Source organism: Lepisma saccharinum, chromosome 16, assembly GCF_977018435.1.
Source record: "Lepisma saccharinum chromosome 16, izLepSacc3.1, whole genome shotgun sequence".
NCBI classification, from domain to species: domain Eukaryota; kingdom Metazoa; phylum Arthropoda; class Insecta; order Zygentoma; family Lepismatidae; genus Lepisma; species Lepisma saccharinum.
The window spans coordinates 41492769-41508856 of record NC_139244.1 but is presented as its reverse complement, the minus strand read 5'-3'; the positions used below and the strand labels follow the sequence as shown (position 1 = coordinate 41508856).

Below are 16088 nucleotides of genomic sequence, written 5' to 3'. Positions count from 1 at the left end.
TATACTGTGACATGACTATCTACAAGTTTGATTGACACACGTGGTTTCGCATACACCCAAAGACACCTCGTAGTAGAAGAAAATAAAGTTGTGTGTATTAACCTCACTTGTTGCATTTACTGACATTTTCATGAGAAGCCCGTGTAACATCATCCTAGCATATATCAGTTATAACTGAAACAGAGATCGTTGTATACGGTAAGAAGAAAATGAATTTTGACGTGATTAAAATTACATTGGGAAATTGGCCATTATTTTTGCTCTTTCCAATTTTCAAATACTATCGTGAATTACGTTCAAATATGTGGGATTTGAAATTTTCCTAACGAATATATATTGCACAGCAGTGCAAAATATGTATGCACATTACATCATAATCCCTGGCCGCTTTTACCCCCTAGAGTTTCCTCTAGGTACCCACTTTATACAATGCTGGGTGGGCGCCGGGATCTAACCCCGGGTCTCTCGCATGGTAGTCAAACGGCTAACGGTTACAATTGTTTTATGATTTCTCCTAGCACAAAGACTAATTATAGTAGAATTTTGGAAATCATTGTCACACGAAATTTGAACCTTGCTTAAAGTAACGAGCACTGTTTGGACTCGAAAAAAAGTTATTTAGGTAACAAACAACTTGAAAATTACCTTATGCACTTCTCATGGGCAAGATATTCTCCGTCGACAAGCGACAGCCAATATCGTAGAAGCGTGGGAATGAATGTAGAAGTAAATCGGAACCTTACTAGAATGCGTTTAGGGAATGGTAACACCTTTAACCTAACCTAACCACGAAATCATATGTTGAACAAAACCTTAAGTAATCGTTAAAACTCCGCAGTATGTGTTAACAGACATACATTGAAATCGAACCATGTAAAAATTGCATTTGTAGCATGATGAAATCGCAATAAAACAAAAGGAAATTGGGCCGTCAGACCACAGCTCAGTTTGTACCTTGTACATTTGATTATTTCACAGAATGTTCTAAAGATCCACCGGACAAGTGTGCACTTAAGACAATTGCCCTCCATCACTTTTTCGTAAATATTGAACATACTATACTATGTCTGTCTTGCAGGTTGATTTATCTGTTCATGATAACATCACATAATATTATGTGACACTCAAAATGTAGGACATGTCCGGGAAAAACAGTACATCTGGTAACCCTGCATACAGATGTTGTTTGTGTATGTGTTTCCAGGTATACAGCCCTTGGCCAAATTATTAGATGCAAAATTTTAAGGATGTTATTATCTCGTCTAATTTTTTTGTTATTCTCTATTTCTTTTATTTATATTTTATTACATGAAATATTACATTGATTACATGTGAACCTTAACAAAAAACAACAATTACTTGATACATTAATAGTTACAAATATAATTTCTTAGTGTGTCTTGAATATTAGCTACTCCCTCTGTCCCATAATTATTGTCCAGTACACTTTTGTTTGGTGTCCGATAATAATTGTCTGATATGCAAATTGTGACATTGGTGTGTACAGAAGAGGAAAATGAAACACGGGAATGCGTCATACAACGTTATTACTCAATGATCAGTACAAATTGGCCGATCAAGTATCCAAAAGAACATAAATAAAAAGTTACCATTTCGGCATACCGGACTATAATTATGGGACAGAGGGAGTATATAATATGTACATAAGACTGGAAGTCAATTTTAATATTTGGTTGAGCCACCTTTGGTCTTTATCAATGCTTGGATTCTTCTTGGCATACTATCAATGCATGCTTGTACTGTCTCTTTCATATGAGGATGGTGATTCCACACTTGAATTATTTTTTCAATTAGGCCAATTCTCGTCGTAATTGTTTGCTTTGCCACTTCTTTTTTCACTAGGTACCAAACATTTTCAATTGGGTTCATATCTGGAGAGTTTTCTGACCAGGGCAAGAGAGGGACATTTTCACTCTGTAGAAACTTTTTATTGATTTTGCGGTGTGGCATGAGGCTCCATCCTGCATGAACACGAACTGTTCTCCATTTGGGAACCATTCTATTACTTGAGGCAGTAACTTTCTTCTAAGCACTTCCCTATACTGTTCTTGCCTCATTGTTCCTTGAACCAGATACAGACGTCCTGTACCTTTGCCACTAATGACTGACCAAATCATAACTTTTGTCGGATGTTTCACAGTTTGCACAACACAATCAGGATTGTATTTTTCACCTGGAAGTCTTCTCACAAACTGAGATTTATTCCCCAAGATTTCAAACGTGCACTCGTCACTAAAGCAAACAGATCTCCAAAAGTTCAATTTTTTTTCTTTGTGAGCTTTTGCCCAACGAAAACGTTTACGAAACATAGCAGGGATTAATTTTGGGTTCTTAGCAGGTCTGAGTGCCTTCAGGTTCATATCAGAGAGCCTACGCCTTACTGTTCTTTCAGATGCACGAACACCACTCTTTTCAAGTTTATCTTTAACTTCCTTTGTACTCACAAATCTATTTGTGAGGCAAATGTTCTTCAAACAACCTAAGGATCTTGGAGTAAAAATTGTTTTACGTCCACATCTGTCCTTCCTTTGTGGCTCACACTGCCCACCATATTCAATTTTCTTCTTTATTCGCCTCACCAATGCTTCAGACACATCAGATCGTCGAGAAATCTCACGATTAGAGAACATTTTTGTCTTTATTAGTGCCTTAATTTCAGCCATCTTTCTAGGTGTCAAGTCACTTTTTTTTACCCATGACTCCCTAATGTTAATAATTAAATTAAAAAACATACTGACAGTACAAAAACAATATCACTGCAAAATTTAGCACAAATACGATTCACTATTCACAAGACGTCCTCCTCTTAACTCAGCTTGAATTGAACTGCGGCATGTTCGTTCAACAACAAAGACATTTGGGTGTTGGCGGTATTGTTTGTAACAACAATACCTCCTCTTTTCATATTGTTCATTACAATAATCAAAGTTCAGCCACAAAGAACCCTATTGCAACAATTTAAATGTGAAAAGTAAGCAAACTGTTAAAATTGTCCACTGTGTCGAATTACATTACTATGTATTATTATTACTATTACAATTATTGTTATCAATGTTGTGCAAGAAAGTGCATTTGTATGTATTACTCGTATTTGCCAGGGTTCAAATAACGTACAGGAAATTTTTCAGATAACTAATGGTGAATTTTGTATAATTTTCCCCTTCAAAACTATTATTTTTTTAAAAAAAATTGTGGTCCGTGTAATAATATGGCCAGGGACTGTAGTTATGTGGAATTTACAAAATTGCATTCATTGCTGTACCAAAATACCAGCAGTATGACATTTCAATCTACAGTGTTCATTTAATAACTAGTGAAAAGGGGAATTTAATTGCAGAGATTATATTTTTATAATAAACATAGAGATAATATTGCCAAAATAAAATTTAAGTACAGGATGTATCCTTTCAAATTAAGGTAAATTTCTCGTATCGGACAAACGGATTTCTTCAAATTTACAGGAGAAATTACTTACCGAATGCAGTTTCTTTATACTTGTGGAAGTTCGGGGAAATGTTTTCTCACATCGTTCATTGAATTTTGCCAGTCATCTATTTTTCGAAATAAATGTGTGACCGATGCACGAAAGCTCTTGCATCCATTTACTTCCAGGTGGGTGTAGCCTGTATGTGATGACTTAATCCCTGTCAATCCCGGTCAGTGTTTCCAAACACGTGTTTTTGTAACTGAAGAAGGTACGTTTCTGCAAATGGTTTGTAGGGATATGTGTCAATGGTTCATGGTGCTATGTGTCAATGGTTTGAGGGGCTATGCGAGAATGGTGTGTGGGGCTACGCAAATTTTTTTCGAAACCAATTTTTAACTATTGTAACCTATACGTGACCCTACCTAACCTAACCTAACCTTACCGGAAATGGTTCGTGGGGCTATGCGTCAATGGTTTGTGGGGTTACGTAGGTATTTTTGGGTTCAGTGGGGTGGAAACACTGCATGCCGAGTAGGGTAGTGAAACTGTGCCCGCCATTTTGCATGTTACCGAAGGCAAAAAGAAACTAAGAAAACTTACTCGATATGTCGCAAATAGAGCTTATTTCCGTGAAATAATCGAAATTCCATCTTCAGCAATGTTTCTCAATGCAGAATACGTAAGTACGAATATTCAAATTAAATGAACTAGCAAATTTCAGCCGTTTGTCCGATACGAGAAATTTACCCAAAATTAATATCATACAAACATTTACATGTGAGAGCAGACGAGGAGACACTATTTTACCATTAACAAGTTTAGAGAGGAAAGTTAATTGCCTTATTTGTCTCCTTTCCTTGTGTGACAAAACACTCGAGATTACATATACGTATGTACAGTCATGTGCACTTCTGGTTTGTAACAACTTCATTGTCAGTGGGATCATTACAACTCAGAAGTGTTAGTGACTGCACCATTACCATGGGGCAACAATTAAAGTGCCATTACTTCAAAGCTACATGTCATAATTCAGTTCTGTCTTTTTTGTTCATTTGTATATATGAAGGTATGACTTTTACTAGTCATCGCAAGACTTGCCAAACATCATGGTCGCTCTTTCAATCATACTGGGGTGGAAGGGGAGGCAATATTTATCCATGGTAGACGTCAAGATCATGCATTGTGTTATGTGATTCATATTCTAGTATCTCTGAGTGATCAGATCTCATGATGCTGTAAGTGCACTTGGGGGGGGGGGGGGGAAGTCCACACTATCTCAAGAAGATGAAAAATTCTGAGTTTTTTACTGTACATTTTCGTCCAATGAGAAGTTCCGAAAAATTGGGATAGCAAATTGCATTGAAAGTACAAAATTTCAGGCTGCTAACATTTTTTACTACATTATTATGAACGGGATTTAAAATCCGAGTTACTAGGAATTACACCAAAGAAGAGACTGAAGAAAGGCACCATTCCTATATTGATAATGCGATAACAGTGTTTGTACATGACATGTGAAGTAGGAATGGCCAAATCTGGATTTTTTCTATGGAGTATATGATCGTAAAATGAGGAAGACAAAACCTTGTTAATAAATTCTACCTGAAAAACGGAAAAATTGTTGAACCTCTCTCTCAGAAATTCAGATTGCCTCTGAAATCTGGGTAGTAATATTTCTGAATTGATATTTAAAATTTTCCGGAATTCTGCTATTTTTTGCCATCCCTAGTGTGAAGGTAAGATGTGCTAGGAAAAAGGTTCTGTCTGATTTGAACTGCAGGATCCAAAAAATTATAAGGATCCAGATTTGCTATTTTTTCCAGTTCTTTCTAGCACTAATTAAATTTATCATTTTGCTTACTTACATTTTTTTAAAAGCAAGTATCTGCAGACGAGCCTATGAGTGCAAATGTGGAACAATGTGTTGTGGTAAAGTTTCTTTCGAGTGAAGGCATAAAAACTGAACAAAATTTACAGAAGACTTCAAGGACAGTAGGGTGATGGGATTCTTAGCCACAGTAAAATATTTGAATTGTGCAAATAATTTAAACTCAACCATACATGTGCAAGATAATCTTGGTTGAAGTGTCTTGGAGCCCACTGCAGTCGTTCCTGTGAATGTTCAGTGAGTGGAACATCTGATCTTTGAAAATTGATGGGTAATATGTCACCAACTTGTGGAACAGATGCATCTTTCTCTTTAAAATTTGAACAAAACCATTTTTGAACACCTGCAGTTTTGGAAAGTTAGTTCACCTGTGGTTGATTGGCATAGGTGGACTTGCCACTCCCCCAAAAAGCTTTGAGCAATTGCATAAGCAGGTAAAGTCATGACCCATGTTTTTTTTTTAGAGGGGGGGGGGGCATGTGGATTTTCTGCCTAGTGGTGTAACCAACAAGCTCTCAAGAGAAAACAACTTGCTCTGATCGTGAAAGGCATTCAGTTTCTGCAGAACTATGAATGCTTGCATACTGTACATGATTTGTATACTACAGGAACTTGAGTGGGAGTTACTGCCAGCCCTCACCACATGTGTTGGGACCCTTATAGGTCTTACTTTTAGGCCAGCATTTCAGCAGTGACAAAGAGGTAAAGCAAGCAGTCTTATCATTGATCTAAAAAATAAATAAATAATATTGTGCATGCAATGTGAAGGTTGTTCAGTCGCTGCAGTCACAAGACAGACCACAACGAGGACAATTTGCTATTGAGATGCTGGACTGAATCGAGCAAAACCCAGACTACCCGAACCCCATAGTGTTCAGAAACATGTCAGGAAAAGCAAAAGATAAATGTGTGGTGTGCACTGACGAAAGACATAATTGTCGGACCGTTTTTCTTCATCGGGAGAACAGTAACCGGGAACTGTTATTTGGACATGCTTGAATAATTTGCTATCCCTCAGCTCCTTCCTCTGCAGCCAAATGTGATCTTCCAGCAAGATGGTGCACCACCGCACTGGAGTTCGGATGTTCGTGAGTTTCTGGACAGAACGTTCCCAAAGCGATGGATAGGACTCAAATGAACCAATCAGGTGGCTACTGTGATCTCCGGACATAACCCCTCTGAATTTCTTCTTGTGGGGTTATGTAAAACACTGTCTACACTTCATCTATATGTTACCTTCGTATCTCAGCAGGAGAATTGAACTTTATCACCCCTGACATGCTAGTGTGCACACAAGTCGAGATTGAGTATTGGCTAGATATTTTGAGGGTTAGGAAATGAACCCACATAGAAGTGCACTAAATTAAAAAAAAAAATAACCTTTTGAGTTACTTTACATAATGCCACAATGAGAAAGGCTCTACGTCAAAGAGTTTCCTCACAATTGTAATTTAAAATCAGGGATATCTCATGTGGACACCCTGTACATTATTCCAATGTGAAGGATATGAAGACCTGATCAAAGAGGGGAGAAAATCCAAAGAGTGATTCATATATAAAAAAATCGATAGACAATTTTCACTAGTTTTGTATCATGAATTACAATAAAGATGTGTTTTATTCTTTCAAATAATACATCAATTTAATACTTTCGTCCTCCTTGGCAGATGGACCTCAACACTAGGTTATGTTACTTTTCAGCATTTGGCACGAGGACTATGAGCAAGAGGACACCAAAATATTCTTTTCTCACCTATATGGGCATTGCGTGCAAAAATACTGGGTGTAATAGCATAATTCTGTAGAATGGCTTCAACATGTAAAGTTTAATAATGCATCATTTCATCTCAAATCATACATTTTAATTTACTTTGGAAAGCTGTAATGAGCTTCTTCAGAGATTTGTAAAAGATTGGTGTTTTAAGTCCACTTTATGCACAGCAAGGCTAATTGGGACTGGACCTACAGTTTAAAGTGGAATCCAAACCACTATGTGCCTCCATCAGGTATCGAACCTGGGATCCCTTGATTACAAGGCAACGACGTTACCACTGTGCCATCAGGAAGGCGATTTGTAAAAGAGGAGCACTAGCGTTGAAAGTATAAAAGTAGGTATCTATAGAAGCGTTAAAATGGTTGTAGCATGACTTGTGAAGAAGTGAGGTTTAACATGTGTTGTTCCTATGGAAGTTGTGGTCTGTACAGATGAGCATCATTTTTTAAATTAAGATGCTTGCATGTGGCATGAGCTAGCCGTAAATGTAAAGTTTAATTGCTGTGTTGAATTGTATTTTGAAGTATATTAAACTGTAAATTTTTGAAAATTTCAGGTGACAAATGCTGACGCCAAGGTTTCACCTGACACAGGATGAGAGCTTTGTAACCATCATTATACATGCACCATATATAAATGTTACAGAGACTGAAATCCACATCTTAGACAATAAATTCCATTTTTACTCCTCACCGTATTATTTACGGTAAGTATTGTTTGTAATTGAAAATCAGATTTGACACACTGATGTTCCATTAATGTGTCATGTTTGAACCAGAGGAACATAACTCCAAAAAAAACTTTGTTTTCAGTTCTGTTTAAATAATTTTCTCTGAAGAGCTCTATCAGAAGAGTCAGATCAACATATTTCCACTTGTAATCCCTGGCAGTGAGGTGGAGTCACATATCCCTAATTTAGAGACTCTTTTTAAGAATGAGACTTATTTCCAAGAATTTATTATTTCCTCTTTTGTAAATTTGATAAATTTCAGTTCCGTTCCTCTAGTGGTTCTCACACAATGAATGATTGTGTAGTTGCATATAATCAGTTCTGTGTTCCATGTAATTATTTTTTTCTTCAAGTGATACATAACGATGAGCAAGTCATGTAGGACAATGGGAATGAGTGTGGTAGTTTGGAGAAACTAATTTGCTGGTTTGAAATCAGAAGAAACTATTATTTTGTCATAGTGACTAATGAAAACAATAAAGCATGTCTTAATTGTTCTTAATCTTCACCATATATATTATATTATATCCTGAAATCCTTTACGACTTTCATTAATACTAGAACAGTGGAGAAACTGATTTGATATGCACATAATATGACAGTATAGTCAACAAATTGATACCCCAGAGTAACAATTTGTAATTGAATGTTGCATTTTTTTTAAAACTCTCAATACCTACATACATATTAACAAATATAACAAGTGTAGGGTATGGAGAGAAAACCTGGTAAGTCCAATTTTATTGATTTTTTGTTGTTGATGGTATTAAATAGCTCTGCCAGTGTAGTTTTGTATTGTAACGCTACAAACAAACAACTTTGTAGGTCCTGAGAAAGTTTAACAGGCTCACTTAGCCACGAAACTATTGTGACCTAGACAACAGCGAAAGCAAACGTCACAAAGACTTACTGGAATGCTCTTAAAGGAATTCTAAGCATGTGCATTTTTTTTAGAATTTGGAATATCGTAGCAGATTTTCTAATGGAGGGGAAATTTTACTTTCTAGCATCATCCAAAGCTTAATGTAGAGGAACAGAAAAGCAATGTAATTTTTTCAAAAAGTAAAAATGTGTTATTGATTTATTCGTGTGTAAGTATGCCTCAATTGCACATTTTCATCTTTATAACTTGTGTATAAATTAGGTTTTTAGAGATACTTTCACTTGAACTTCTTACAGGCTAACTTTACCTGGGTCCATAGAAGACAATGATGAAGCCATAGGAATATATGATGCCGAAAGGAGAGATTTCATTGTCACAGCACCAAAGTGTAACAAGGGGGAGTATTTTGAAGGATTGGACATGATTACAACTCTTCTTTCTCCTAGAGGAAATACTTCAGCTGAGGCTCCCAAGATTGAAGTTGTTGGTAAATCATATTATTATTATTAATAATAATTGTTTTTATATATACACACAGTTTTGTTTTTAGCTGCAATTGTACAACTGCTAAAATGATTGTTTTGGTCATGTTATCATATGGTTTCGAAATAAATTGTAATCACTGAATCCTTGGTTTGATTCCTAGCTGAGGCACAGTACTTCATATTGCATCTTAAATGTAGGTTCAGCCCTGATTAGCAATGTAAGCATAAAGTGAACATACAATAAACTTTTTGAAGTTAATTTCTGAAAACTGAGTAGGTGATATCTTAATAAGTTACCAGGAAAGTTATTTTTTGCATTCTGTAAAATTGTGGCTGCAAGAGAAAGCAGTTGACATTGTAATTTTATGGAGAGACATCTTGGTACCCAGAAACACAAAAATTCATGTGCAAGGTGGAGGTGCATTGTAAGATATTTCTTGAATACATTGTAATTATGCGAGAAATTTTTTGTTAATAGTTTTATGTCCACTTTATGCACAGATAGGTTATTTGTAATTGGACATACAGTTTAAAATGGGATCTGGACCACTACTTGCCTCTGCTGGGTATTGAATGTGGGACCCGTTGCTTAAGACAACTATGTTACCACTGCCATATGTGAAGCCATTGTGAGTCATGTAAATGATATTTTATTTGTTTGTGGTGCACCAGTCTTTCATGCTGTGCACCAAATCTATGACCATGAAGCATTTGTTAGGATAAGAAGAAGGAAAAATTTTAAAATGAAAGAAGTGCATACTTTGAGACTGCTTCCTGCACTTCCTCATCTGACATGAAACGCTGACCCCCTAGCTCTTGTTTGAGAGGACTAAAAAGGTGGTAGTCATAGGGTTCCAAATTGGGGCTATAGGGAGGGTGAGACCACACTTCCCACTTGAATTTCTGCAGTAAATCCTGTGTGACACCAGCTGTAGGGGGTAGCGTTGTCGTGAAGACAACAACCCCATCACTCAATCTTCCGGGCCTTCGATCTTTAATGGCTTTTCTCAGCTTCTTTAAAGTCTTACAGTATGTTGCGGCATTGATTGTTGTTCCTCGGGGTACAAACTCGTGTAAACAACGCCTTCGGAATCGAAGAAGATCGTCAGCATGTCCTTTTGAACCGTTGGACAGGTTTTGGCTTTTATTGGTGGTGTCGAATCCTTGTGTCTCCATTTCATGGATGCCGTCTTTGTCTCGGGAGTGTATTGATGCAACAGGACTCAGGTCCTGTGATGATTTTGCTCAGAAACTGCAGACCATCCGTGGAATAACACCGAAGAAATGACAGTACAGCATCAAAATGTTGCTTTTTGTGCCCATCTGTTAACAAGCGTGGCACCCAGCGAGAGCACAGTTTACGATAGCCCATCTAATCACGAATCAGAATAGACGCACTACCATAGGATATGTTCAGTTCACTTGCAATCTCTTTAATTTTCACGCAGAGGTTAGCAACAATGATTGCATTCACACGCTCCGCATTGTCGATAGTGTTCAGTTGCAGGCTGCCCGACACCCGGTTCTTCGTTCACGTTCGATCTTCTCACTTCGAACATCTGGCAGCATTTTGCGATCATGGGGCATGACATCGCATTCTCACCATACACCTCGACAATTTGGCGATGGATTTCACTCAGATTATGCCTTTGTGCCCACAGAAATCAGACGATGGAGTGCACCTCAATGTTGGATGCCACCTCAATACGACGTGCCATACTCACACGGTGACTACTCGCATATTAAACCAGCTGAAGCACGGCTGCTTCTGGTGTGTGAAGAAAACATTCCAGACGGTGTTGCCACCAAGCGTGATTATTTTATCTCTCTTAGTACAGGAACACGGGTCAGGTGTAACTTACTTTTTGATTCACCCTAGTAAGTCCAGACATATCCACCCACTACCCTTGCTTTCACCTTCTCTACTAAAGTATCCAAAAAGTCAGTCACAAGACCACATTTGCACTTATTACACCACTTTCAAAATCCATCCATCCAATCAAAAAACTAATAAATGAAAATAACCATTCATTCACCTTTATCATTTTCCAGGTTTTCCTGTCTTGCACCTTATGCTTCCTAGCAGTGTCGAATCGATTTAATATCGTGTATCAGCTGATCTTCATCTTCCCAAGACGCTTATCTCTGCTAGTATTCTCTTTCTTAGTCACTTCCAAGGTTGTTCTTTTTTGACCAACTCTCCTTCAGTTTGTTTCTTATTTTGTCCATTTTACCTTCTGCTTACCACAACCACATTTCTAGAGCACATAGCAGATTTTCCTCACTTCACAGTGTCTTTACCATTTACCATACAATGCTACGCTCCACAAGATACACTTATTCTTGACAATTTAAAAAAAAAACATTCACAAAGTGTGTTGAAAAAATTACAAGCAAAAAATGAATTACTTATATTATTGTAAATTGAGAATGCTCTTACAATTATTTTTTTCAGGAGGTACAGACCCTTGTGAAGAGGAACCAGATCTTGAATGGTACATTGAGCAGAAGGTTGTGGAAGAACCTGTAGTGACTGCAGCTGATCCCAAATATGGTTTTGCAAACAAAAGACAAGGAGTTTTCAGAACTTTGTTGGTATGCATCACTTTTTATATTTACTTGTACTGTTTAAGGTGGATGTTAATAAGTCCTTTATGCAGGTAGAAACTACATACAAAGTAGAAAATTCAGGGTAAATGCCCATTTTCTTTTTTTATTTTTTTTTTTTGTGTAGAATGTCTCACACTGTGGCCTTACAGTCTAAGGTGTCGTGATTTGGGCTTCGGCTAAGGGATGCGTGCACGTTCAAGTTTCCTTGTGGAAGCGAGTAATTAATAGGGTGATACAGTTCCAGTTTTGAATTTTGAGTGTGTTAATGTTTTTTTTTTTTTAAATTGGCGGGAAATTAGCATCTGTCGTATAAGTCATGTGCAGATGTTTTGTAGGAGTGTTTTTGATCTTGGATTATGTTAATGAAGGTTAATTAGCATTTTGTATGAGGGAGGAAGGATCCTGTTGTGCATATGTAGAGTTCTCCGCCGTGCATGTTTCCCCGGGGAAAATTCTGAGATGACTGATGTCTGCACTCAAACTCTGTTCTTGTTCGTGGACATTTTACCAATTTGTTTGCTTACTTAGATGTTATTTTTGGTGTGTTCTTGTGTCAAATTGAAGTATAGATGTGTACTAGTTTCATTGAAATGAAGTAGTTGTGAGGGACATGTCGCTAATACTGCATGTGCAAGGTTTCTGCTCTCCCTCGTTAACATGAATCCCAAGGGACCGAAAAATCAAGAGTTCGTGCTAACAGGGGAGTCAAATTTTATTGTTGCAATACAGTTCTTTCTACACATTAACCATTTACAGTAACGAGATTCTACATCGATGACAATGTGGATGTTTTTGTTTCGAGGTACTGCCAGCGACGCTGAAATGATTTTGAAACATAGAAAGGATTTTGTTCTCTTGGATGTCAGCTACTACCTGGCATACATCTCCAGATCAGATGCTGTCATCCGAACATACATAAACATTTACTTACGTGAAATTTAGAAATTCCGTATTTCCATGTTGCACAATTTAATGGTTAAATTTTAAACCCTAAAACAGGAAAATAACGATCCTAAGACTTAAACTACAAACCCTTGGTGCCCAACCACAGGCCCTCGCCAACCCAACAGTGAACCACAGCACCCCCGCCAGCACCATAATCAACCTCACTGTGCCGACAGAATCTCACTCCCTCCTCCAACACGGCCTCAAATTCAACCTCCTGAGTGACTCCCCCTTCTCCCTAGACTTAATCTGCTCTGCTGAAAAAAATGTGTTTGCAACGAAAACTAACCTAGATGCCGAGTGTGTACACCTTACGTGTGCATCCATCATCCTCTGCCAACATGCACAACCTACAGGCAAACATAAACCCACAGTGCATAGTAAACTAAGGAACACAATACAGGAATTCTGAAAGTGGTTACATTACAACAAATGTTGGTGCATAACATCGTACAATGGCAATCAATATGTCATAATGGGAAAAGGCCAATACAGTGACAAAATGCATGCGAAACTAAATTCTGAAGGCTACAAAAAACTGAAACATGACCCCACAAGCAGATACAATACAGCCATCCGCCAAGCCATAGAGAACTGTACCCTCCTCCAAGGAAGTGAAAGGAAAAAATTAATCAACACCCACCCCAGCCTTCCCTGTGCATAGTGCATGGGGCATACCGGGAACTCCTCTAAGAATCATAGTGGCCAGCTTCAATCAACCCAGTGTTCACCTGACAAAATGACTCCTCCAGAAACTGACCGCTCACAATGACAAACTTACCTACTGCCTAAAGAACAGCCTTGAAGCAAAAAATTTGGCACCTCCTTCGTTAAAGCTAACATCTGTAAACTAGCCAACATAGACGTAGTGGATATGTACTCCATTCCAATCAGCCTTGCACTTGACTACCAGAACATGGCTCCTCAGCAATGGCACACCCCCATTTGTAACAGATGAAATCTGCAACCTCCTATAAGCCTACCTCAACCACAAATATTTCCAGTTCGAAGACAGTTTGTTCCACCAGACAGGAGGCCTAGCGATGGACAATCCCCTTTCTGCACCCCTATCCAACATTGTACTGCATGTGGCATAGAAGTCAATACTCACGCAGCCAGAGTTTGCGCATATAAGATACAGAAGATATGCCGATGACACCCCAGTCATTTACAAACAGGAAGCGGACTTGAACCATCTCCTAACTGCCCTCAACAACATACATCCTAACATAAATTTCACCGCTGAAAGGGAAGAGAATGGCCGCCTCAACTTTCTCGACCTAAGCATCTGACGACACCGAGACAAATTCATCACGTCCGTATACAGGAAACCAGGTTCGGGCACCCAGTACATCCATGCCAAATACAGCAACCCACCAATACAGAAAGCAGGAGTATGGATGAACTTCTACAGAAGAGCCTTCACACACAGCTGCACGGAAGACGACCCACAAGATGAAATAGCATGTGTATCCAAAATAGGACTAAACAATGGTTACACCGAACGCCAGCTATCCATGTAGTGTGCAAAAGCAGAAGCCCAGCTCAGACACCCACAGGACAGAGATAACCAGAACCAAAATCCCAAACACATCAGGCAAATTCGCCAAAGTCCTCAAACCCTTCAACATTCGACTGGCACGCAAACTTATATCCCAAATCGGAAGAGCACTACCCAATTTCAAGAGATACTACCTACCCAAACTTGCATCTCCTGGTGTCTACAAGGCCACATGCCAATGCCACAACACCTACATTGGACAGAACCATCCGCACTGTCCAAGAACAGATTAACAAACATGTAAAAGATGCCAAAAAAGACACACCAAAACCAGCCTTTCTCAACATCTCCATTCCACAAACCACACCATCGCCTCTATATCCATATTTTACCCAACCGGCTCAGTAATAGAAAACACACTGAAAGAAACCCATGCTATCATCCAACAGAAACCAGCACTGAACGTGGACAATGGACAGGCACACCCGACTTGGTACCCCATCCTCAAAAAGATTCCCAACCGGAAAAAGAAAACATGCGGTGCGCATACTCGACCCCCCTCCAGCCACGTGGGGAACAAGAACTGCACCACACCGAGCAGCAGAGCCCAGCCCCCAACCACCACCCGGCAGCGCCACCTAACAGGAAGCACATGATGCAAACCAGGATACACATGTCTGCACCGCCGAACGGGAGAAATTGCAACTACCGCCACCCGTGAGCAAACAAAGCAGTGACTCGGTACCATCTCCGCTCCAGATGCCGTACCCTTAGTGAATGAAGACAGATGATCTTCGAAATTAATAGGATTTAACCATTAAATTGTGAAATGCGGAAATATGGAATTTCTAAATTTCACATAAATAATTTTAAACCGCGTTTACCGCATCCATCATGAATTACATTGATGTACTCTACACACATGAAATATCGCCAGACAAGTCAAAAACCATTCACATATGTGGAGGGCTTTCCATCATCTTCAAGGGCTGTGGTAGGAACATGAAAGTGCAAATCAACAACATATACGGAAGTATCACCCTCAACTTAAAACAGAGACTGAAGTTTCTCGTGTACCACCATTCCCTAGTGGAAGAATACCATCGGCGGTTGAAATGTGTTTCCTTTGTGACTCCTTGGTAGACTACTTTTCATGTATATAAATCTAAATAAATACGGAAAAACTAGTACTCACTTTTATCCGCGAAGCTGTTTTTTCTTCTTTTTCGATTAATTTCAATGGCCACTGCCACCATCCTCGTTGGAACTTGCTGTACCATTGCTTGGCAGTGGCCACTGAAATTAATCAAAAAAGAAGAAAAAACAGCTTCGGGGATAAAAGTGAGTACTAGTTTCTCCGTATTTATATACTACCGCGTCTCTCTTTTTCCAATTATGAATAAATCTAAGTTATGTTCTATGTTTGTATATTATCATATTAAGTAAGAATAAACCTTTTTTTTTAAACCTTTCTCGATTGTTTAATTTGAATCCCAAGCATATGAACTAAAACTTAATGATTTACTCGAATTGAAAAATAACTGACAATCATGATTTCAAGTTTTAAAATTATTATTGCACTACCCATGCAAGAAAGAAACACTACAAATATATCTTCAACAACTGATCAATCTTCTAACGACATCAATGCATTTCTTAATTGTTTTCAGTGCACAATTCTTGAACACAATACAATGTCTTCAAGGAATAAATACAATGCTTAGAAGTTCAGAACAGTAGATAGTACACAAGTTTTTGTCACCACCAGAGAACGATAATGTTGAGGGTTCTGACTAAGAACAAACACACACTTGCTGCTCCTGA

At 38.4% G+C, this 16088-nt stretch overlaps 1 protein-coding gene across 1 annotated transcript in view; it reads left to right on the top strand.

Moving 5' to 3' along the window:
• The first annotated feature begins 56 nt into the window (after positions 1–56).
• The window catches only part of LOC146000427 (protein SHQ1 homolog), a 61618-nt gene continuing 45586 nt past the window's right edge, over positions 57–16088 (top strand). Inside the window, exons 1-4 of the mRNA XM_083138042.1 lie at positions 57–198; positions 7667–7816; positions 9020–9210; positions 11664–11803. Of these exons, the coding sequence (XP_082994168.1) occupies positions 7674–7816; positions 9020–9210; positions 11664–11803 (474 nt within the window). The 5' untranslated portion in view covers positions 57–198; positions 7667–7673. The remainder of the gene's footprint in view (positions 199–7666; positions 7817–9019; positions 9211–11663; positions 11804–16088) is intronic.